The sequence below is a fragment of the Gambusia affinis genome, linkage group LG11 (assembly GCF_019740435.1).
Source record: "Gambusia affinis linkage group LG11, SWU_Gaff_1.0, whole genome shotgun sequence".
Classification (NCBI taxonomy): domain Eukaryota; kingdom Metazoa; phylum Chordata; class Actinopteri; order Cyprinodontiformes; family Poeciliidae; genus Gambusia; species Gambusia affinis.
Window position 1 is genome coordinate 27,805,594 of NC_057878.1, and position 23,283 is coordinate 27,828,876.

General features: G+C 40.7%; 1 protein-coding gene and 1 non-coding gene across 2 annotated transcripts; both read left to right on the forward strand.

The window, feature by feature from the left end:
• Positions 1–636: 636 nt before the first annotated feature.
• On the forward strand, positions 637–20,929 carry cavin2a (caveolae associated protein 2a). The gene is made up of 2 exons (XM_044131262.1): positions 637–1,417; positions 16,891–20,929. The coding sequence occupies exons 1-2, from the start codon at positions 872–874 to the stop codon at positions 17,761–17,763; spliced, it is 1,419 nt and encodes a 472-aa protein (XP_043987197.1). The 5' UTR covers positions 637–871; the 3' UTR covers positions 17,764–20,929.
• A 2,226-nt stretch (positions 20,930–23,155) lies between these two features.
• trnas-cga lies at positions 23,156–23,237 on the forward strand. The gene has a single exon. It is a non-coding gene; the product is annotated as a tRNA-Ser (tRNA).
• The last annotated feature ends 46 nt before the right edge of the window (positions 23,238–23,283 follow it).

Genomic DNA, 23,283 nt, shown 5'->3' on the forward strand with positions numbered 1-23,283 from the left:
TAAAGTGTTAAACCAACGAAGTAATAAGTAGAAGCTAATGCTAAAGCGCCGCAATATACAGGGTGAATATAAACATCAAACTACTTGAAGAATCGTTAAAGTCAAAAAACAAAACTTCAACACAGATGCTGAACTTTAATCAAATGGAAGTTTATAAAACTATGTGTGTGTGTGTGTGTGTGTGTAGGTGTGTGTATATGTGTGTATACGGTTCTTCGGTCACATCTCTACAGTGACGTATTAGGGCTGTTGTAGATTTTTTTAAAAAGCGTAGTAAATATCCGCCAAAAAACTTGAATCTTTCTGAGATTCATCTCAAAACTTCGGAGGTTTTTTATTGTTTGTTTGTTTGGTTGTTTTTTTTAGCAAATCTTTACCTTTAGGAGCTCAGAAATTATCTTGTTTTCCTAGAAAAGTTCTGAGATGAATCTCAATTTTTTTTTTTGGCGGAAATTAACTCCTTTTTTAATTATCTATAATGACTCTAACACACCACATCTCCTATTTCTATATTAGAAAAGTGACTGAAGAACCGTTTGTGAGTCAAAAGAACCGGTTCTTTTAGGTGAGCCGATCCATGTAGCCAGGATCCCGAACGGAGCCGGAACTCCGTTTGGGAGTCGGTCTGGATTTCCTCTCTCCAGCAGCAGGGCTCGGCCTGCTCGTCTCCCATGGCAACGCGGCCCCTCCTTTTAGCCCGCAGAGGAGGTGTTTGGAAAGTTCACGGCGTGTTTGTGCGTGTCAGAAAGGGGCGTGGAGGCCGAACCCACTCCAAGGAGCTCCTCAGCCCGCCTGCAGTCGCTGCGGAACCCGGCAGAGTGACAGCAACCCCCCAGCCCCTCTGCAGAGGAACTGTTTGAGTTCAGGAGCCATGGCAGACGAAGGGTCCCACGCAGAGCCCGGCAGCGTGTCGGTCAGTGTATCTGGCAGCACCCACACCCTCCCACAGCTGCAGCCCGACAACACGGAGCTGCAGATCAGCCCGTCCTCCGCCCCCTGCTCCCCGACCCCAACCGGGACCCTGAAGCGGCTCAGCCTGCGGGGCCCCCTGAGCCCCGCCGCGGCCTCCGCGCCCTCCCCGCCCGGCCAGGTGAGCGCCATCACGGTGGTGGCGCTGCTAGACAAGCTGGTTAACATGATGGAGGCGGTGCAGGAGAACCAGCAGAGGATGGAGCAGCGGCAGTCGGACTTGGAGGGCGCCGTGAAGGTGGTGCAGGGCGACGTGTCGCGCCTCTCCAAAACCCACCTGTCCACCGCAAACAGCGTCAACAAGCTGCTGGAGCGCTCCCGCAAAGTCAACGGCAACGTGAAGGAGGTGAAGGAGCGTCTGGACAAGCAGGCGGTGCAGGTGAGGAAGCTGGAGGCCAACCACAACCACCTGCTGAAGAGGAACAACTTCAAAGTGCTCATCTTCCAGGTTAGTCGGTTTAAAAAAAGCTGCACCAAAACATTCAGTTTGCGCCATTTGAGAGGCAGAACCTGTGAAACTGCAGCAGGTTATTATGGAGGACAGCGGTTTCTGAGATCTATTTAAAACAGCAGACCTGGTGATTACTCCGATGGCAGCCAGGTTGTTGTTTTAGTCTGAGCTGTCATGATGAATCATGATGAAGCTGCTGGGAGTGTTGCTGTCAAACAGCTGCTTCAACTTTTATGAACAATGTTTATTTTCTATGTTTGGTGAAACTGTCATCCTGTTGTGACAGATAATTAGTGAACAGATCGAGCTCCTTTTCTTCCCAACTAGAAACAACCAATCAGAGTCAGGAGGCGGGTCTTATTGCTGTCAATCATTACCATGACATAGTCCGCTAAGGCTAATTAGCTTCACCATAAAACTGTTCTCCTGTAACTATGTTGATTCTCCACCATTAGCACATTTAGCAGCATACATGAGGATGATTGACAGCGCTAAGACCCGCCCCCTGGCTCTGATTGGTTGTTTTTTCTTCAGATAGGAGAAGTTGCTCAGATAGGAAGAGCAACTTCCTATCTGAAGAGGATAGGATCTTTTCACAAATCGTCTCATAATAAACTGTTCTGACATTGAAACAATTTTAACAGATATGTTAAAAATAAAAAACTTAAAAAAAAAAAAAAAAGCTACTTACTGCAGCTTTAAATGCAGAACCAAATATTTCAATAATCTGCTTCAATCATGTGTGTTTTTTTATTATATTTTATTTCTTAACCTGTTAAATTCCCTCATATTTTGGTCGATTGCCTTTACTCATATTAGATAAAGTTGTGAGACTCTTCCATTTATTACTTGTTTTCAAAACAATTTGATCAAATGTTTGTAAGGAAAGTCAGTTTTTGACTTAATTTGAGTTCAGGACACAATAGTTCAGCCTTTCAAATGGTTTCCACACATGATCCAGTTTTTAATCAGCTACATTCAGCAGCAAACTTCTGCAGAAACTAATTTTATAAAATTCTACACTTTACATTGTTACCAGTTTCATTTATATTTTCAATCTTCCTCTGGAATGTAACTTAAAATATTTGTGAAAACTTCTCAATTCGCTGATTTTTCTGTGGAGCATAACTCCAAATTATTTGTAGAAAGATTATTTTTTTGCAGATTTTTCTGTGTAATATTAAACCAAATTATTCACGTTTTATTTGGAGTGTTTCTCCAAATTATTTGCTATTTTGTTTCCTGTTTGCAGATTCTTTTTCTGAAGGATTCCTCCAAATTATTTGCAAAAAATTTACTTGTTTAATTTTTCTGTGGAATTGGACTTCAAAATATTTTTTGTTTTTTATGGGGTGTATTAGAAAAAATGTAATCCAGAAATGGAGCTCCAAATTATTTGCATAAAATGTACGTATTTACATATTTTTCTGTGGAGTATAACTCCATCTATTGTGAAAAATATTCCTGCTTGCTGATTTTCTAAAATTATTCTCAAAATAATTGCTGATTCGTTGTTTTTCTCCTCCATTTGCATCTCTACTGAACATATTCAAATAGAAAATGCAGCTGGGGAAGATGAAATAATTTGGCAAGTTGCTGCTTGACTCGCTATTGGCTCAGAACAGCAGCCAATCCAGAAGCACCAGTGATTTTCCTTGATGCTGATTGGCTGAATCCAGATACGACTGTAGATGCTAGCTGCCGCGGTTGTGCCAAGATTCATTCCACTATTGATGCACATTAAGGTGTATTTGGTGTTTGAACTGTTAAAACTGGCAGCTGTAAGCATTTTTAGAGGGAGTCTCAAGTATTTGGACTTTTCTGCTATTTATGGTTTGTTATATTCCAGCATCTGTTGGCTCAAACATTTGTACCTGTTTTTAATCGTACTGTAGTAAAGTATGTGATTGTCAGCTCCAATCTGTTTTCAATGGTTAAGGTTCTTGATATGTTGTTTTAAACAGGCATGTTTCCCCTATTAATGCAAAAAAAACAAAAAACTATACAAGATCTCTGAAATGGTTCATAAAAATTAAGTTATTGAGCATCCAAAGCTCGGCTAAAGCCGTCCTGGGTTCAAGATTTTCCCTCAAAACAACCACGTCTCTTTGTTTCCTGCTGAAATCTCATGAATCAGATTTCAATTCATTCATGACGTTGAAGGACGGAGTCAGATCCGCTTGGTTGTGGTTTCTTGTGGTTGTTGCAGAAGTCAAGTGGGGACAGAGTGTCGGTTTTCATTTTGAATGTTATTGATTTTTAAGGAAATTGTTCCTAAATTATAAAGAGTAAGTTCAAAGCGATTTGGTTCTCGTTAGTACACACGTTGCTCTGTTTGAGTCCCATTTGCATCCCTATTTGCCTGGAGTCGTGGGTGTGTTCAGGATGTGTGTGTCCAGCTGCAAAGCTTCGCACATTTACGCCTGAAACTCGTCTGACGGGGCCTCCGACCAACAACTGCAGAGGTGAACGACACGATCCCAGTGTTCACAAGTTTAAGGTCCCAGCCACACCCACACACACACAGCGTGTCTCTGTGCTCCAGAAAAGAAGGGTGTGTCTGACAACGGAGCTGCAGGAGATAATAGATGACGGCTTTAGACGCTGACTGTGCCTGGATCTGCTTACAGGCTGCAGCAGGCGTTCACACACACTCCTGGGTTTAGACGGGATGTTCAGCTTCAGCTGTTTCCTCTCACCTGTGGAGGTAAAAGTCACTGATCTGGAAAAATAAATAAATAAAAAACCTAAAAAGTTCCCCTGGTCGTTCAGTAGTCGCCATTAAAGCCATAAAACCTGATATGGGTCGGTTTACTAGGAGTCAGCGTGGGTTGTTGTTCTGTTGAATGTGTGTGTCGTGTAAAAGAAGGAGGGGGGCATTGTTGACTCAGGCAGAGCCACAGAGAGCTCTTTACCACCGTTGTTATCTGGTTTCCCAGGTACTGAGGCTCTGTTGTTCAAATGCAGCAGGTGCCAAGAACCTTAACCTGTTTAAGCCGGTCTGCAGGTCTATCGGTTTGTCTCTTCTCTGGATAGTTTTCAAGCTGCTCTGCCTCAGTTTAATCTGCATTCTGTGAGCCGAGGATGCGGTGTCTGCATACGGGTGCAGTAAGACCAAGTACCGGCATGTGCGTGCATGCAGCAATGCCGTTTGATGGTCAGGTGTAAGCAGTTACTGCGGTTGTAAAAGATCCTTGCTGAGCCCAAGGGGAGGGAGGATTGAAGGAACAGAGAGCAGCCCTGTGTTCCTTTCCTTTCTGTTCTTTACTCTAATTGGTACCCATCATTTTCTGCTGCCCCTAATGTCAGATTCTGCTTCCCCAGTTTAGCTTTTGCTGGGTTTGCTGTGCCTGGTGGTAGGGGTGCTATAGCAATCCACTAGCAACCCAACATGATTTTGTGTTAAAAATGTTAAAAGTTGCAAAAATTCAGAGGTGCAGCAGTTACTGCGGTTGTAAAAGAGCCTCTCTGTGCCAGAGGGGAGGGAGGACTGATAGAATAGAGTCCAAGTCTTTTTCTCTTTCCTTTTTGTTCTCGATTCTAATTGGCAACCATCGTTTCCTGCTGCCCCTAACATCAGATTTTGCTTCCTCAGTTTAGCTTTACTGCGGTTGTAAAAGAGCCTCGGTGTTCCTGAGGGGAAGGATGACTGAAAGAATAGTGTGGCCATATCTTTCTTTCCTTTCTGTTCTTGGCTCTAATTGGCGCCCATCATTTTCTGCTGACCCTAATGTCAGGTTTTGCTTTCTCAGTTTGGCTTTCGCTTTGATGTAGCTCGGTTTTTGCTCTCATCTTTTGTTCTACCACCTGTTCCAATTCCCTGAGAGCTTTGATAACACTTATCTGTTGCCAAAGTCAAACCACAGATGCTATTGGATACCAGCGGAGGAGAGTGGGGGCGCTTCCTGATTGATCCCAAACAGTCGTGCTCCTGTATGCAACAGCTGAGGTGGAAATGGGGAGGTCCATACCCGCTCCAGTTGGACAAAGATGTCTCCCGCTCTGCTAAGCCACTAATGAGGTCTTAATTACTGCTGTGCTGTACTGGTTTGTTTACCTTATTGTGCTTTCCTGCCTCAGCCTGCATGAATTTAATTTCCTGCGACAGAAGTCATTAATGTCTGAGCCGATCATAACTTTTCTTGTTGCTGTTTATTTCTCAGAAGATCCAGGATGCCAGATTGAATTTAAGCAGAGCGAGAGTCTCGGTTAGAAGTAAAAACCTCTTGGGAGGGAAAGTTCAGAGGTTTGCACTGACAGGTAAAGCTCCTGTCAGTGTTCTTGTTTGCTTTGTTACCAACCGTCATGATGCTTTGTGCACCAACACTTAATCAAAGGTTGTTGCTTAATCCAGCTTCAGAGAGAAGGAAGTAAAGCCTGTTTTTCCTCTTTGTTTAATATTTCTGCTCAAGTCAGCCTCGAATGCAGAGGAAGAAACTCATAAATCCCTTTCATTGTCTTTAAGTCCTGGAGTTGAAAAGGCCTGTTGGTCAAACTTTTCCTTGTCACTGTTGGATTTAAAGTCCTAACATGATGGTGAAGCATGTTTGGTTCCACATTAGTTGCATTTTCTGCCAGAGAAGAAAACTTTTTAAACAAGTGATAAGAATGCTTCATTGGGTAGATTTACTCCTTAAAGGACGTTCACAGGTTTGGTTCTCCGCCTCAAACTGAGGATATTCTGATTTGGTCAATTCAAAACAAACTGGTTTGTTTTCTTCATTAGTGCGTCTCGTTTGGGTCTGGATGAAAACAACCGTCTGGATGAAAACAACCGTCTGGATGAGATGGTCTTGGAACGTTTCCAAATGAACTCTAGTGGTTACTTTAGGTTGTGAATGTGGCTTGGCACAGTTACCAGGTGACTGCTGCAAGCTGGAGCTTGAAAAAGAAAACCTCAAACCAACAGAAAATGTAACCAGTCACTAAACTGAAGAAATGATTCAGATCAAATGAAGGAACTACACCTGTGGGTTCTCTGATAGAGGACTTTGATGTTCCCAAGTTTTGCACAAATTGATGCTGCGGCGTCTGCAGACGTCCAGGGTGAAATGGACTTCAAATGCAATCATGGAAATTTCTTCAATAAACATGAAGGTGACGGTTTTTCATTAGACAAGATTCAGATTTTCCTTTGAAGAAACTCGACTGTTTGAACTTTTTAATTTCACGTAACATAAAATAAAAAAGATGCTCCAAATTCCTTCATAGATTAGTTTTAAATCCAACTCCTAATTAAAAGATTAAAGATTTTATCCTCCCTTTTGCATCAAAGCATCACTCTCTAACCCTTTACTCTGTTCGATTGATGCATTTATAAACTCAAAAAGGTAAAAAAATAAAAAGATAAAACCAACCAGATTTCTCAGGATGTGACCTCCAGTTCAGTGATTACAGTAAAATTATTCTGCATAACCCGTTTCACCAACCTTCTTTTCTTTTAACTCAGTTTGATCATTTGACTTGTGAAAAGACAAAAGACGGTGAAGTTTGGCCTTTTTGTCTCTTGATTGGTGCATTAATACCTGTGAAGCTGAAACAGTCTGTGCTGCTGCTGCATGGTGCTGCATGGTGCTGCTGCTGCGTGGTGCTGCATGGTGGTGGTGCTGCATGGTGCTGCTGCTGCTGCGTGGTGCTGCATGGTGCTGCTGCGTGGTGCTGCTGCATGGTGCTGCTTCATGGTGCTGCAGCTGCGTGGTGCTGCTGCTGCTGCGTGGTGCAGACGTTGTGTGGGAATCGGATCCTCCTGCACAGCCTGCTGCAGCCTCCGTTTGTTTTATGTTCCTCATGGTGATATATAACTTGTTTCAGGTTGTTCTAGTGACTTATTTTAGGCTAAAGTTGCAGATTTGATGTAAAAAAAGAAAAAATAAAGTTGTAAATGTGCCATCAGAGCAGAAAAAGTGACTTTCCTGCATATGTTTGTGTATTTTTAGCGGGAATGAACCTGTTCTCCTTGTTAAAGTGAGTTCTCAGCCTGTTAAGGCGTGCGCTCCAATGAACAATGAAGTTTGTTTACAAACTACGTTCCTGCTCTGTTATCATTCTTTCTTTTCCTTTGGGGTTCATTCCTCAGATAATCCTCTGGGTTTACGGTGCAACGCAGAGCTGAGGATAAATATAGAGAAGGAAAAAGGATGAGCAGAGAGACGAGGAAAGGAAAAAAGAAAATATTGTATGAGCTGCATTTCTCATGTGATGACAGCAGCATTAAGAGGAAAGTTTGGGGAAGTTTGCGTGCAGACGATCCTTCCTGCATTCAGGTTTATCCAGTCGGTTCAACTGTTTCGGTCTTGGAGGCAAATGCAAGTTTATAGCTGCAGATTGTTCTAGTTACACTCCAGCTTTAATTACACAGAGAAGACCTGAGAGCGTTACAGAGCCTGGGAGAACTTCCTCTGCAGACTTCCAGTGTCTTGCAGTGAGGAGATAATCCTCTGGGTTTACGGTAACACGCAGAGCTGAGGATAAATATAGAGAAGGAAAATAGTTTGCATGTCTCTGGTTTTAGCTTTGGTATTAACTCGTTAAGGAGGCTGGTTGGACCCACGTCTGCACCTGTTTGCTCTCTTCTGGTTCACATCCAGTGGAATGGAAGATGTTGTGATTGCTCCTCACTCCTCTTCTGCTTGAAGTTTTTCTCTGCAGTGTCATGTAACAGCAGGAGCTCCCTGATCCTGGAGACCAGTGGTCCCCAACCTTTTTGTGACAGCGGACCGGCCAAAGCCTTCAGAATTTTACAGAGCTGGCGCAAGACTCAACCCTCGGCATCCGGTGTACGATTTTCAAAATAAAAGCTCCTCCAGACTCAATGCATAGAACGGACATATTTAATTATTTCTTGCGCGGCCCGGTACCAATTGGTCCACGGACCGGTGGTTGGGGACCACTGCTGGAGACTATCTGAGTGTTACTTCCCAACCTGGAACGGATCTGCCCTCAGTAGCAGGAAGGAACAACCCTCTGACCTTAACAACAGACAAATGGTCAACATCTCTTGTCTTGATTGGACACCTCTCGTCCAATCAAGTCTCTCTTCTCTGACCAGAACCTATAAAAGGAAGCCAGGTCCACTGTGGGTCAGAACAGACTGACAGACTTTTTCTTTTTCTGTTCTCACGTTGTAAAGTTTTAATAAAATTCTTATTTCTTCTCATCCAAACTCTTGTTAAAGTTACTTTTTCCACAACTTCCAGAACACAAGTTAAATGTCAACAGAAACAGATTTTAACAAACTAAAATAGTTGGTTTGATGTCACATTATACAGTCATGCAAAATAAGTAAGTACACCCTCTTTTAATAGTTGGACATTTACAAGATTTTCTCTTTACCAGCTTAAAAGATGCATTTAATTTGAAACTCAAACTCACAAAAACATAAAACAGATTCAAAACCATCATTATTTATTAAATGAATAAAGTAATACTGTTAAAATCTTATAAAAAAGTAAGTACACCCTGGCTGGGTTCCAGTAGATGGTTCCAATAGAGACCCGATTAAAACAGTTTATAGAAGAAAAATGTCCTTTATTGTCCCACAGAGAGGAAAATTCAGGTTCACACAAAAATAAAGAAGTTTTAGAAAAGCAAACAAACAAATTAAAGAATAAAATTCAAACTGAAACAGACTTTACAGTTATCAGATATCTGCTGATCCAAGGAATGTGGAGCTGAGGATCTTCTCTCTAAACTTTATAAAAGTTTATACATTATTAAAAATAAAGTAACATGAAGAAGATCATAAAATTATTAGGAAAACTTTGATGTTGAATCAGATCTGACATGAGCAGCTGGGACTCAGTTGTTACTCAATTGTTTGAAATCAGAAAATAATTTAAAGAGTTTAAAATCTGAAGTATCAATAAAACCCAAATCTATCAAGACGCTCAACATCCCTCATTTTAAGTTATTATAAAATGACTACAGCATTTTACTGAAATAACGACGTTTTTCTGACATTATTATACGACTTCATTCTTATATTATTACTACTTTGGTATTATAAGTTTATTTTCATGCCTTTTTCTCGCATTATAACGACTTAATTTTCACAATATGACTTTTTGTTGTACAACTTTTCTCACAATATTCCAACTTTATTTTTGTTTTACATTTTTATTGTATTATTCCAACTTTATTCTTGTAAATTACAAATTTATTCTCGTTTATTGACTTTTTGTTGCACAGTTTTATTCTGATATTATTCAGATTTTCTTCCTTTTCACATTATGACTTTATTCTCGTAATCTATTTTTTACATTAGTCCTCCATCACCTTGGTACTTTATTGACAGTAGTTGAAACTAAAAGATGTGGGAATCCCAGTGGTTGAGTCTAACAGCTGCTGGGAGGAAGGATCTGCCTTTACGCTGCTTTGTGCGCCTCGGACGCAGCAGTCTGTCACTGAAGGAGTTTTGTTGGTTTTATTTGTAGCTTTAGAAAGTCAGAGCTGAGAGTTTCGGCTGCTGATTCAATGAGTGCATCCAAACACAAACTTCCTGTTCAGCTCTGTGTGTGAATCTCGTTCCTCTGATTGGTTCCCCGGAGCCTCGGCGTTCCTGTCAGGAAGGGAAACACAATCCTCTTTCTGCTGGTTTTCCTTTTACTTCCGTCTGAAGCATTAAAAACGAACAATAATAACTTCCTGGACTTTTGCGGCGGCCATCTTGCCCTTTAACCAGAAGCATTGTCCAACATTATCTCTGCTTTGCTCTGATATGAAGAAGAATGGGTCTGCACTGCGGCTTACTGACGTATTGAACTGGAAATGTCGACGCAGAACTCTGGGAAACGTTTTTCCATCATTCCTGACAAAGAAAAATATTTTAAACCAGCTGTGAAACTTTTGTGATGGATCAGTTTGGAGATCAGGAAGTGAAATAAAAACTCAAACAGCTGCAGCTTCACGTTACTCTGACGACTCGCATGTCACAGAAAGTTGAACATCATGATCCGGATGGGTAAAATAATGGTTGGCTCCGAGATTACATCGCCATGGCGTCACCATGGCGACGGGCTTCAATAGGCCGCCATGTTGTGTCACGGCGACGCAGAGAGGCCGGTGAACACGCCGGTTTCCTTGACCAGAGACTTCCGGTCATTAACCGAGCAGGTTGCCGTTTCGCTGCGGGATGTGGTGACGTCATTTCGCGCCGTGACGACGTGACGCGTTGACGTCACGAGTCTCTGGGAGGCGATTCGTCTCGTTTACAGTTTCAGGACTGAAGTTTCTGGTTTTCTTCACAAGCGTCACTCAGAGCTGCTCTGTTATGGAAAACAATATTTGATTAATACTAAAACTTACGACAGAGTATTAGGACCACGCTAAAAAAAACTAAATAAATAAAAAATACAAGAATAAAATCAGAATACAAGAATAAAGTTGGAATAATTAGGGTGACCAGACGTCCTCTTTTTCCCGGACATGTCCTACTTTTCAGACCTAAAAAAATGTCCGGAGGGAATTTAAAAATCATCCGGGATTTTGGTCAACTGTCTCAAGACACATTACATAGCTTACAGTGCATTGTGATTACATTGCCACTCCGTTCCACTACTCCATTCCAGGTTTCTTTGTATGGCAAAGAAATCGGTAGCGCATGTGTGTGCTACCGATTCAGCTACCCCGCCCCTGTATTTTTCCATATTTTTCCATATTTTTTTGTTTTTCCCTGTTTTTCCGTATTTTTCCATATTTTTGTGTGTTTTTCCCTGTTTTTCCGTATTTGACCATATTTTTTAAAATGTTTTTCCGTATTTTTCCGTGTGCACGGAGCTTATCGTGTTTGTTCTGCTCCAAAGACAAACCCCAGATTTCCACTTCCTTCCTGCTTCCTTCCCGTGTCCACAGATGGCTCTGGTCAAAATGTTTGCAGATGAGGGGAGATTTTCCCGGTCGGTCTGGTTTCAGGAGGCGCTGCAGTCGTTGTTCCGGCTGACGGTTCTGGTTGGAGCGTTTGACGGCCCGGGTGGCATTACAGACGACATCAGAGAACGACTTACGGTGAAAGGAAAGAAAGATGTCCGCCCAGCTGTTCTTTCTGTTTTGTTTCATTTCAAGCTTCCTGTCTGTCTGGTTCTGACTAAAGAGCAGCAAATAAAAACATCAACAGAAAGTTGATCTGAGAAGGTTAAACTCGTTTGTAACGCAGATTATTTAGACAATGTCAAGTTTTACTTTCCTTATTGATTCTTTGATGCAGCTAAAAACATAAAACCAATAAAGAATTTAACAGTTCAGTCCAACTGTACTTTCAAACACATCAATACACTGGTGTGTGGTGGCTCATACTTTGTCCTTCCACTCAACTTTCTGGATATATCTGTCTGTGAACAGCAGCTGGACATTTTGATTGATCTGATGTAAAACTTCATGAACTCCAAAATCTGAAGAAAAGAAGCAGCTCAAAATATGAAACTTGAATTAGTGAATTAAATGGTTGTTGTTCGGCGGCCATCTTGGATTTTGTGTTTTGGGGTTGAATCTTCAGCAGGAGTTGAGGTGCATCGTTTTGATTTATGATTACAAACAGATTTTTGCAAACAAAATCTGTTGGCCCAAAATTTGATTTGGTTACGTTTCAAAATAAATCTTTGCCTTTCAACAACTGTTCTTTCTTTCTTTCTTTCCTTCCTTCTCATTTGTTTTGAATATGCTAAACTAATTTGTTACATAATATATTTGGTATCAACTTAGAGCAGACTGAAGTTATTTTCAAAACTTTGTTTTGGATTTGATCAGTTTGATTAAACTAATTGATCGGTGGTTGGCTGCTGTTGCTCTCCTTCCTTCACACACCTGCTCATTTAAAATAGATGTTTCAGCTGAAAACAGCTAAATTAAAGGTGTACAGTTACATGAGAGGCCCTTTATCTGAAAGGTGAATCCACTGAGCCACACCCTGATGAGCGTCCGTTTACAAGCTAGCCATTAGATGCTAATTGCACCGTGCAGCTGATAAACACCAGGTTGCGTAACCGCGCTGCTGTCTGCTGTCAGCCTGGATTATCGTTGTTTTTCTGCTCTTCTGAAAGACTTTCTTTCTTTAAACAAAAGCCTGTGTCAGACAGACAAACTGCATCGTCACTAATGAGTCCGTCCTCAGGATAATTAACGAGGTTCCCAGGAGAACATCAGAAAGATACGGCCGGTCCTGGGTCACATGGTTCTGAGGGAAACGCTGTTTCTTATGGAAGGTCAACCTGGGGTCAGGTTCCTTTCTACAGTTTAGTTGTTTAAACTGAAGGAAAACCTGCAGGTTGTTTACAGGAAGTCGACCTTTAAGTGGACAAAGTTTGGATTTGTTTGGAGTTTTAGAGCCACAGTATGAAAAATATGAATTACCAGAATAACGTTGTAAAAACAAAAGAATAAAGTTCTACGGTGCAACTTTATTCTCGTATTATTAAGGTTTTATTCTCATAATGTCACTTTAATCTTGTATTACTGAGAATTTATTCTTGTATAGTTGCAACTTTAATACAGTAATACGACTTACTGTATTATTGCTACATCATTTTCATATTATTGTTACTTTATTTTCTTATTATTACGACTTTATTGAAGTATTTGTATGACTATATTCTTGTAATATTACAAATATCTTTGTATTATAATTTTATTCGCATATTATTCAGATTTATTCAGCTATTGCATCTTTAATCTGGTATTATCATGACTTGATTCTTAAAATATGGATTTATTTTAGTAATATTACCCCTCAATGCCCTAATACTCTATTGTAGTTCCAGTTTCTGGTCCCATCAGCTTTTCTTGGTGAACAAACCTGATCCAGAGTCCAACATGTCCGGTTCCCTCTACAGGCGGTTCGGTTCCACCAGACAGTGAAGTTCTTATCATCCTTATAATAAACCGTTTCCCTCATAATAACCTGATAGAGTGGAGCTGATTAAAACCAACCCTGACTCAGTCGGTTAAATTAATTTAATTTTCTTTATGTTTGTGAATTGCTTGGATTTGTTACCAACGTCTTTTCTGAATTTCATGTCAATAGAAATATATTTATTGAGGAAAAATCTGTTCAAATCTAATTTTATCCGCTGTATTAAAGGAGAAAAGCTGAAAACATAATATTCTCCTCCAGGTCAGTTTCCTGCTTTCTGTTTACAGCCTGAAAATATCCTGACTTTTAATTCTGTGATTGTTTGTTTTTGATGGTTATCAGACGTTTCCGCTGTGAGCCTGGAGCTGCACTGGTGTCCAGCTGTAGAGAGCACAGATGGACAGATAGCTGCTGCCAATTAAACGTTTTGTTTTCAAAAGTCTTTAAAAAAATCTATTTCTAAAAGTATTTTCTTAACGCTGGCAGGTTGTATTGGATTCAAACTAAATAAAGACGTCAAGATGATGGAGGCTGATCAGGACGGCCTACAAAACGTCTGGACTGAGGAAAACTGACTAGTTTTCACTGAAACAAACAAATATAATCAACTACTGTTTACTATATTAGCCTGAGCTAACACCTTTAGCACAAGTTAAGTCCATTAGCTAGCGCAAACACCATTAGCAGGATCCAATAACAAACAGGAGCTAAAACATTAGCTAACATTAACACCTTTGTTAATAGGAGCTAACATCATTAGATAAGCTAACACGTTGGCTAAAGCTAACACTATTAGCCGGATATAATACCATTGAGCCTACTAATGGTATTAGCCGAATCAATGCTAACACCATTTGTGTTAGCAATGAGAGCGAGGTTGATTAGCCGAAGAGCAGAAAGCAGAACTTATAGTTGGTTAGTTAGCGCTAACTAACGCTTATTTACACTAACATCATTAGCTGGAGATAACACTTTTTGAGGGCTCTCATGCTATTAGCTAACAGAATTAGCTAGGGCAGACACCATTAGCAGTATCTAGTACCATTAATAGGAGCTAGCACCATTAGTTGGCATTAACACCATTAGCCAAAGCTAGCAATATTAGCAGGAGTTAATATGAAATCAAAAGAGTTTGAAAGATAATAAATGGTTGTTTAAAGTGAAAATGAAGCATCTTAACATCTTTGTTACAAAACATTTTAATATACTTAAGAAAATGTTTTGAGCCTGATGCTAACAGTAAACAGTTTGAGGAAAAAAATAAAATATTTCTGGGTTTTTTTCTGTTTTTGGGCAGATTTGGTTCAGCCAATCGCGGAGTGCCATTTATTCTCCTTGATGCTGATTGGCTGTTCTTTCTGGAGCAGGAAAATGGGACACTGTTGTTGTTAGCTTCTAATGCTAACATGGCTTCCGCTGTGTGTATTAATGCATATTTGGTGTTTAGAACTATTATTAAAACAAACTTATGAGTGTTTTTAGAGAAAAATTAAGTTTTTGTGGATTTCAGCTGTTTTTGATCAAATGTAAATACCAAGAGAAAAAGAGATTTATTGGTTCAAACCCAGAAATTAATGTTCCAGGATGTTTTAGCTGGCTTGGTTCTGAATTTACAGAACAACATATCAGATTGGACCAGATTTTCTTTACATTGCTGGAGTTTTGTGACTAAAGCAGATCTCCTCCTGAAGGTTTTATTGTTGTTTCTCCTGTTGATAACTCACGGCTGTACTGCGGGTTGGGTTAGGGTTGGCCCCGTCTTCAGAACACACTGACAGATTTATTCTCTTTACCTGGGAGATATCTCACACGCCTGGCCCACACCTGAGCCTTGATTCATAGCTGCATTTTTTTGGATCGGGGGAGGAGATACCAGCGCTTTAAAAACAGGACGCAGTGTGTGCACATTTTTATTTTTTAAATGTTTATAAGGTGCAGGTAAGGACAAACATTGATGAATAAACGAGTCATCCTGGTCTGTAAACATGCTGGGAGCTCTTTGGGGATGTCTCACAAGCTGCCAGGCATTCTTTGAAATGCAGGCATATTTTCTGTCCGTCCATCCAGGTTGCATCACCCAACAGAGCGACGAGCGCTGAGGATCGGGGTCAAAGTTTCAGTTCTTTATGTTTTACCACCAAGCAGATGGATTTACTGTGAATAAATTAAAACAGAAATGCTGCAGAGAGGCTGGGTTAAATGTTTCTGGAGGTTTTTAAATTTCCTTTTGGATTCTGCATGAAGGAATTTCAGGAGGAAAAACCGTCAGATCTGAAAGTTGGTGAATTTCTGTGACATGAACCCAGTGATGGTCGATTCCATGACTCAGCGTTTCTTCTCCAGGCCTGGAAAAGACTGGAAAATGGATTCAGGCTTTTAACTAAGACATTCATCCATCTGTTCATCCATCCGTGTGTTTTTTATTTTGTTTTTACTGTAAAATGTTTCTATAATCTCTGTAATTTTCAGTCTTGATGGAAGTGAAATCCAGATTAAAGTTAAACTTTGTTTCCATTTAGTCTGACCTTTTACCCTGTGAGTCATGTGGCCGGTCTCACAGTCAACCAGCTGAATCGGTCTGTTAGTTAACCCAAACATGTGATGTGGACTATAGACCAGTGAAATTTACAATACAGCAGGTTTCTGAACCGTTTGTTTATGAGCATTTCAAATGTTCGCTGGAGTATGTCAGCCGCTGGATCTGCACCGCCGCCCTTCCCTCGCTCCGCATCGGGCAGAAAACAGACTGGGAGCTCATAAATCCCCACTGGAGGAGAAGACTGTTGGTGCCTGCATGCTTCTGATTTCCTGATTGTGCCCAGATGAGCAGGCAGCTGGTCAAGTGGTCGATATGAAGCTCGTCTTTGTTTATGGTGTGTTTGTGAGAAATGGACGTGTTGGAATCCTTCAAAAGAAAGGAGTAAAATTTCTCAGAATTCAGGGGAAAGGCATGCAGAGACTGGTCTGTTCAGACCGAGCCTGGATGCCGAAGCATATTAAACACAAAGGCAACGTTTCTTCCACAATGTCAAAGAGAGATTACCCTCCTTAAATATAGAGAGATTCAGCTTTACGTTCAAGGGATTTATGTAGTGAAATGTAATGTTTAAAGTAGTGGTGGGCATTGATCTGTCATCTGGAGACGTTTCAGTTATTGATGATAAATAAAACACACAATTGATGACATGATCAGAAATGTTTTGTTTTTTTTGCTATATTCGCTTAAAAAAGCAAATATAGTGTGAGAAGAACGTAGCAACCCCAGCCGAGTTCCGCCCGTTACCTAGCAACCCCAGCCGAGTTCCGCCCGTTACCTAGCAACCCGAGCTGAGCTCCAGTATGTTTGGTCAGCTGCTTTCACTGCTGTAGCAGCCATTGTACACCGAGTTTTGTTGTTGACTTGTCATTCAGAAACCACCTGCTGCATTCTTGTTGGTTGTGCAGCATCATGGGATTTAAAGTCACAGGATGCCCTTAAACAGCTCAAAATAGGCAGGACTCACCCGACTAAAATCTTAATTTTGTGTTAAAAAAATGTTTTGTATCATCCATAAACCTATCCTAACCTGTTCAAGGGATCATAACAGATCTCCTTTAACATCCATCTCTTTCTTCTGTCCCCCAATAGGAAGACAACGAGATCCCTACCAACTTGGTGGTCTCCCCCAAAACTCCCGTACCAAGCCAGTATGACGCAGAGTCCACCATCCAGCCGGCTCCGTCCATCACAGGATCTATTGAAGGCAGCCGCACTCAGGAAGAGATGCTCCAGAAGATCAGTCTGTCCTCAGACGACGACGCCGAACTGGCGTGCGCCACGTCCCAACGAGACGAGGGCGACTCCCTGGAGTACGATGTCTCCCCCATCAAATTCGAAAGAAGGTCTGACCGGTTCAAACGCTCTAGTTTGAAGAAGGTCGACACCATAAAGAAGGCCTTCACACATGCCAAGATTGGCGAGAAGGTAAACCAGATCACCTCCAAGATTGTTCCTCCAGAGAAGCGTGAGAAGATCAAGAAGAGCTTCACCCCGAGCCACGCCAAGTCTTCAACCGCCAAGTCCTCCTCCTTCAAGATTTCCCCAATGACCTTCAACGTAAAGAAGGTCAGAGATGGGGATGCGCCCGCTGAAGAAATGAAATCCCCAGTGGAAAAAGCCCATGTAGAAATCCCTACATTGACCGGTCTGGGCGGTAAGATTCCCTCAGGCGAGGTTCACATCCAGGAAGAGGTGATGAAGGAGGTGGTGGAGACCCTGAGTCCGACCGCAATGGAAACCATCCAGGCAGAGGTGTCCGTCAACGGGAAGTCCTCCAGCATTGAGGCAGAGATCAACGGCGAGGGTCTGGCTGGCCTGGCGGTTCCGGAGCACGATGAAGATGTTGGTGAGGATGAGGAGGAGGAGGAGGAAGAGGAGGATCAAGAGAAGCAGAAAAGCCCCATTGAGGTGGCGGCTGAAGTCCAGATTACAGAAACGATCGCCATGGAGCAAGTGTCCTAATGCCAATCGGCTGAAAGCATCAAGTCCCATTCTGCTTCTATTCGTCTTTGAGTTCCTAGGATTACAGAAGAGCCAACGTCCCTCCTGGCTGTCGGGTCGGGATCCACCGTAACTCACGGCCACATCACCAACATCTCCAGGGCGCTGGAGCAACCGTCTTCCTCCTGCAGGACGATCCTCACTGAAAAACGGCCCCTTTTGTTCCCTCTGAGTTTTCTGGAAAGTGAAAAAGAGAAACAGAACCTGCTGAGGCAGCGCGTTGCCAGGTTGTGCTGGAGCTGGAATGAGACGGTTTTTTTTTCTTCCTTTTCTTCCTCTTTGTTAGCTTGTTAAGGTTGTTTACTGGATTTCCAGATCCTACCCAACCGGCGAATCTGGTCATCCATCGTCTTCTGCTACAACCGACCAATTGTAAACCTGTTTCCCTCTTATTTTCTGATTTTATAATTGATTTAGAACATCATGTTGTAGTAATATTATATTAATACTATCAAAACGAGAACAACTGTAAATTATTCCTATATGATGGGTGTGGGGGAATATCTAAAAACTGTTATAAAACATTAAAAATGTATATAAAGGGAGATAATTGCTAAAGTTTGGTGACAGTAACCTGGGATTTAATTTGACGGTACTCTAAAGTCACGGCTCTATTTGTTTTAGGATCTGGAAAATGTCTCTTTACACGTCTTTTAAACAGACAATAACTTCCTTTCACAAAATTATAGAAAGGTTTTGATTAAATACGTTTCTATAGTAACATATTACTGATGGTAATATGTCCATCAAAATAGATCAATTTAACATTTCTTTATATAAAAAACTGTAAAAACCTAGTAAAACTTCAGACTTAATGTAATGCAAATTAAAACAACACATGGAGAACTAACATTACACAAAAGCTTGGTGGCCTAATTAAAGGAGAACTATTTTGAAAAATCCAAATTTTGCATGTTTTTATTCTTCCATTTGGGTTTCTACTGATTCTAAAACAATCCAACCGCTTACAGAAAACACCCAGAAAACATCCAGGGAAAAACTGCCAGCTGTTTTCTGGCAGTAAGTTAAGATTTTTTTGGTGTCTGGAAAAAGAGCCACTTCACAAACCTCCTGATTGTTAAGCCACATTCCACAGGCACCCTGTCGTTACCTAGCAACCCCAGCCAAGTTCCGCTCGTTACCTAGCAACCTAAGCTGAGCACCAGCTGGCTTTACCGCTGTATGGGCTGTACAATGGCTGCTGGAAGTAACAAGTGGTGGTTGTTGACTCACCATACAGAAACCACTGGCTGCATTCCTGTTGGTTGTGTGGGAGGCTCCACTTCTGCTTTTCAAAGATGTACGGTAAAATCCCATTACCCAAGAATGATTTTAAACAAAAACAGCCATGAAAATGTTTTGACTCTACTAACCTGTTCAAGGAATCATAATAATGTTTGACACCGTTGTTTTCCCGTATCTTTGCTACTTGCTGCTGTAGATCGCCTGGAATCTGAACTTTTCTTTGCTGACTGTCATCATTACCACCTTGCATTGCTTTGGTGTGGATTCATTTTAACACAGATTTGCATCTCAAACAGGAGGATTATTGCTTCTGCTTATTAAATGTTCCACGCCTCCTGCGTGCTCGGGCGTCCTGCTCCGCTGCCTTCGACTTGCATAAGCTGGTCTGAGTAATTGCACACCTGTAGGGACGGATTCCAGTGGCTTTGCTGAGTAAAAGCACACCAGGAATGTGTCTTCTGTTTTACTCTAAACGAATCAAAGTTTTCCAAATGCATAAAAACAAAAGTTTACATTGAAATCATTTAAGTTTCTGACAGTAATTTACAGAGTTTGAGCGGCTGCCGGACGGTAGACGGTCGAACGGGAGCAGATGAAAGCGGAGGAAAGCATTCCCAGGTTTGACGGATGGCTTCTGCGTGGCACATATTTCATCCTCCTGGCCTCCCAGTCTGAAACTGGTGGAGGTTCAGGGAGAACCACAGGTGTGCTGGAAACTGTGGGAAAGTTCTCCAGGTGCTGGAAGGGACTGTGAAGTCGCCCTGGGTGATTTCAGGCAGGATTTTTAAAATGTTTTTCTGCATTGAGGCTCCATTGAACCATGGGAATAGACATGTTTTTATGGGATCGACGATCTGCTGCAGCTCGTCTTATAGGCTCATAAACTGCTGGTTCTGGATGGAATAAATCCCCCAAAAAGCAATAAATAAATAAAACAGATCTAAATATATCATCTCCATATCAACTGTGCAAAACATGGATTTACTAATCTGTTACTTTAGTCTTTATGGAAGATTTACACTCATTTTATTGTTTTTGCACAATTACATAAAGTATATATATATATTCTGTTATCCACTTAAACCAAGCCTTAATGAATATATATATAAGATTAAAATCTATTTCATTTGTGTGAAATTATTGGGAAATTTTAAAAAATTATGTCATTGATTTACACTGTTTTCTATATTTGCGTATCTGAGTAAAAAACAAATATTTAGTGAATTGCAGAAGTATTCATGCTTGTTTACACCTGAAAGCAGATAAAAATGAAACACTTTTATATTACATATTCTAATATATACTAACTGCTTTTAATGTTGTATATTTTGCCCGGTTGCTTGTTGTTATTTTTTAAATAGATCAGTTTTTAGTCAGAAATGTATTTACTGAAACTGTTCTCATTCAAGCCTCATTCTGATGAATAGTTTCTGCTCTTTTATTCATGATGGGATTAAAAATATCTGGGAAATGAGAAATATGGTGCATCACTTCAGAAACAGTCTATGGGACGTGTAAAAGGACAAAACACTAAATAATTTGATGTATTTTCTTCTAAACGGCTCACTGTGTGTCTTTTTAAAACTGTTCAATCATGTTTTTCTTCAGAAATTCTCCAGATATTTTGGGGGTTTTGCATATATTCTGTTAGCTTGCATAAATAAACTTTTGTTTTGAAATGATCTTTTCCTGTGTTTGCTGAAAGTGAACTCAGCTGTTAGAGGGGCTTTTATTTTGCAGCAAAACTTAGGATGCTTGTTTTTTCTGTTAGCCACTTAAACCAAAGATCTTCTCATCACAGATGTTTCCCTGCCACGCTTCCTGCTGTTTCTTTGCAAAGTTTAGTCCTGCATAAATCAATAAAGATTTTATAACACTGAAATGGACTTTTTGTGGTTTATTTGCTGCAGGAAAACGTCAGAATGTGCAGAAACGAGGCGTGGTGCTGATGAGTCACGGTCCAGGGAGCGGCTCGGTAGCTCAACTCTGCTTCATGCAGCACTTTATTCGGATTCAGGCTGAAATTAGCTTCAGCTAAATGGTTAAAAGAGTTGCTTCACTGAAATACATCCTGAAGAATGTTTCCCTTCTACTGCCCAGGTGGACAAACCAAAATCAGTTAAAACCGCCTGGCTGCACTGCAAAAACACAAAATCTTACAATTATTCTTGTCTAGTTTCTGGGGCAAATATCTTGGTGCTCTTGAAATGAGACTAACTAAGTATTATTTGTCAATAATTACTTAATATTGATGAAAAACTGGCAGATTATATCGTCCTGGATGTAATCCTGTTATAATCAAACCTTTTGCAACCCGAAGTTGAAAATACTTGGTGGCCATTTTGGGTTTTTTTGCCATTTTATTTAAATCCTCATCAAAAAATTAAACTGGTAACTTTTTTTTATCTCAATAAAAGGTCGAGTGTTTCCTCACTGTTTCAGGTTATTTAGTCTAGAAATTTTTCCACCAACGAAAAGGAAAACGTTCTTCAGAACCCATTTTATTAATCAAGACTAATAGAAGACAGGTGCTGTAGTTTTTTGTTTGTTTGTTTGTTTATTTTATTATTTTTTACTGGGAAATTAAAAGCAAATGTCAGAAAACATCTTGTGCTAAAATCAATATAAACGTTTCCACTGGGGAACCAAATTTGTAGCATTCATGAACTGCAGTCAGAGGCCAAATAATAATTGTTATTAGAGCCACAAAAGGCCTCTGAGCCACACTTTGGACACCCTCAACTTATAATGAGACATTTTTCCGTGTTATAAGTGGAACAATCTGCCAGTGGAATCAGAGTTATTGACTCAAACAGACTCCAATATCTTTTTACAGAGTTACTTCTTTTCTTATTACAAGAATACTAAGACATTTGCATTAGAAAACACAAAAAAACTTGGTCAAATGTTGCATTTTGCAGTGTATTTGTTGCTTCCACTTGCACTATGAAGAATAACAAGAGAAAAAAAAAAATCTTGTCTCCAAGCCTGACAGCCTCTGGCCCCAAAACCAGATTACCAGATTACTAATCCTGGTATTATCTACCTGACAGTCCTTGACTGTATGATGTAATATCTTTACTGAGGCAGAAATCATGAAAGTGCAAAATTTCTCCTTTATTTACAGGAATCGCAGCATTTATATGTAAAGGAACAAACATTTATCCCTCCTTTTCTCAAATGAGGAATTAAAGACTCGATCTGTCGTCTCTTCTGCTCATCTTTCTGGCAGAACAAAGACAAGCAGGAAAAAAGACGAGACAGACAAGACTGCAGATCTTTGCTTTGTTCTCAGTATCTTTCAGATGTTATCTGAAACCATTTAACCCGCTTATTATGGATAATTTGTCCTTATACAGCATTAATTATTCGTGGTTTGCCAGTTTCTCATTAAATGAACATTAAAACCGCTACATATGAAGGAAAATTAACCCACTAAATCTGAATACCATGTCCACAGTGAAACATGGCAGTGGCAATGTTATGATAAGTTATGCTTTTCCTCAGTCGGCTCAAGGAAGGTGGAGTGGATTTGAACTAAATATTTCTGGAGGAAAGCTTGTTATTCACTAGAGACTGGAGTGGAGATCCATCTACTGGTATGACAACAGTGCCAATATTGGAGCCACATCTGCAATGGGATGGTTTAGATTCAAGTATGTGTTAATTAGACTCTAAATCTGGTTGAGAATCTGTGAAAAGGCTTGAAAATTCTTTTCGATCTAATCTGAGATCCGTAGTTGTAACGGCATTTGAAATTATTTGTATGAAGTCCTGAAAACCACGTCTTCCTTCCTTTTCCCAATAGCTTGGTGTATAAAAACCCCCATAAAACACGTTGAAGTTCATGATCGCAACGCGGAAAAACACAATAACGTGTGAACGTTATCTACCCAACATAGACGTCGATCGGATGGTGTTTGTCTCCCTCTAGTGTTTGAAATACCGCATTACATCTTGCGCGTCCTCTTCACGTTACACCTCACCAATATTTGTGCAAATGCTAAAAACGAGTGAATGTACAAAAAAACCCCCCCAAAAAATCCCATCCACGTTTCACTAACTGGTATCGTAGATATGTTCACCTCGTACACCCATAGTTTGTACTGTCACGGTGGCCGAGAGGTTAAGGCGTTGGACTCGAAATCCAATGGGGTTTCCCCGCACAGGTTCGAATCCTGTTCGTGACGATTTACTTTTTAATTTCCCGGTCGGATTTCAAAGAATTTAAATTGC

Bases quoted from the DNA above. Each gene is read 5' to 3' on its own strand.
- cavin2a (XM_044131262.1), top strand. From the start codon at position 872: ATGGCAGACGAAGGGTCCCACGCAGAGCCCGGCAGCGTGTCGGTCAGT. The intron at 1,418-16,890 runs GTTAGTCGGTTT...GTCCCCCAATAG, and splicing joins TCAAAGTGCTCATCTTCCAG to GAAGACAACGAGATCCCTAC.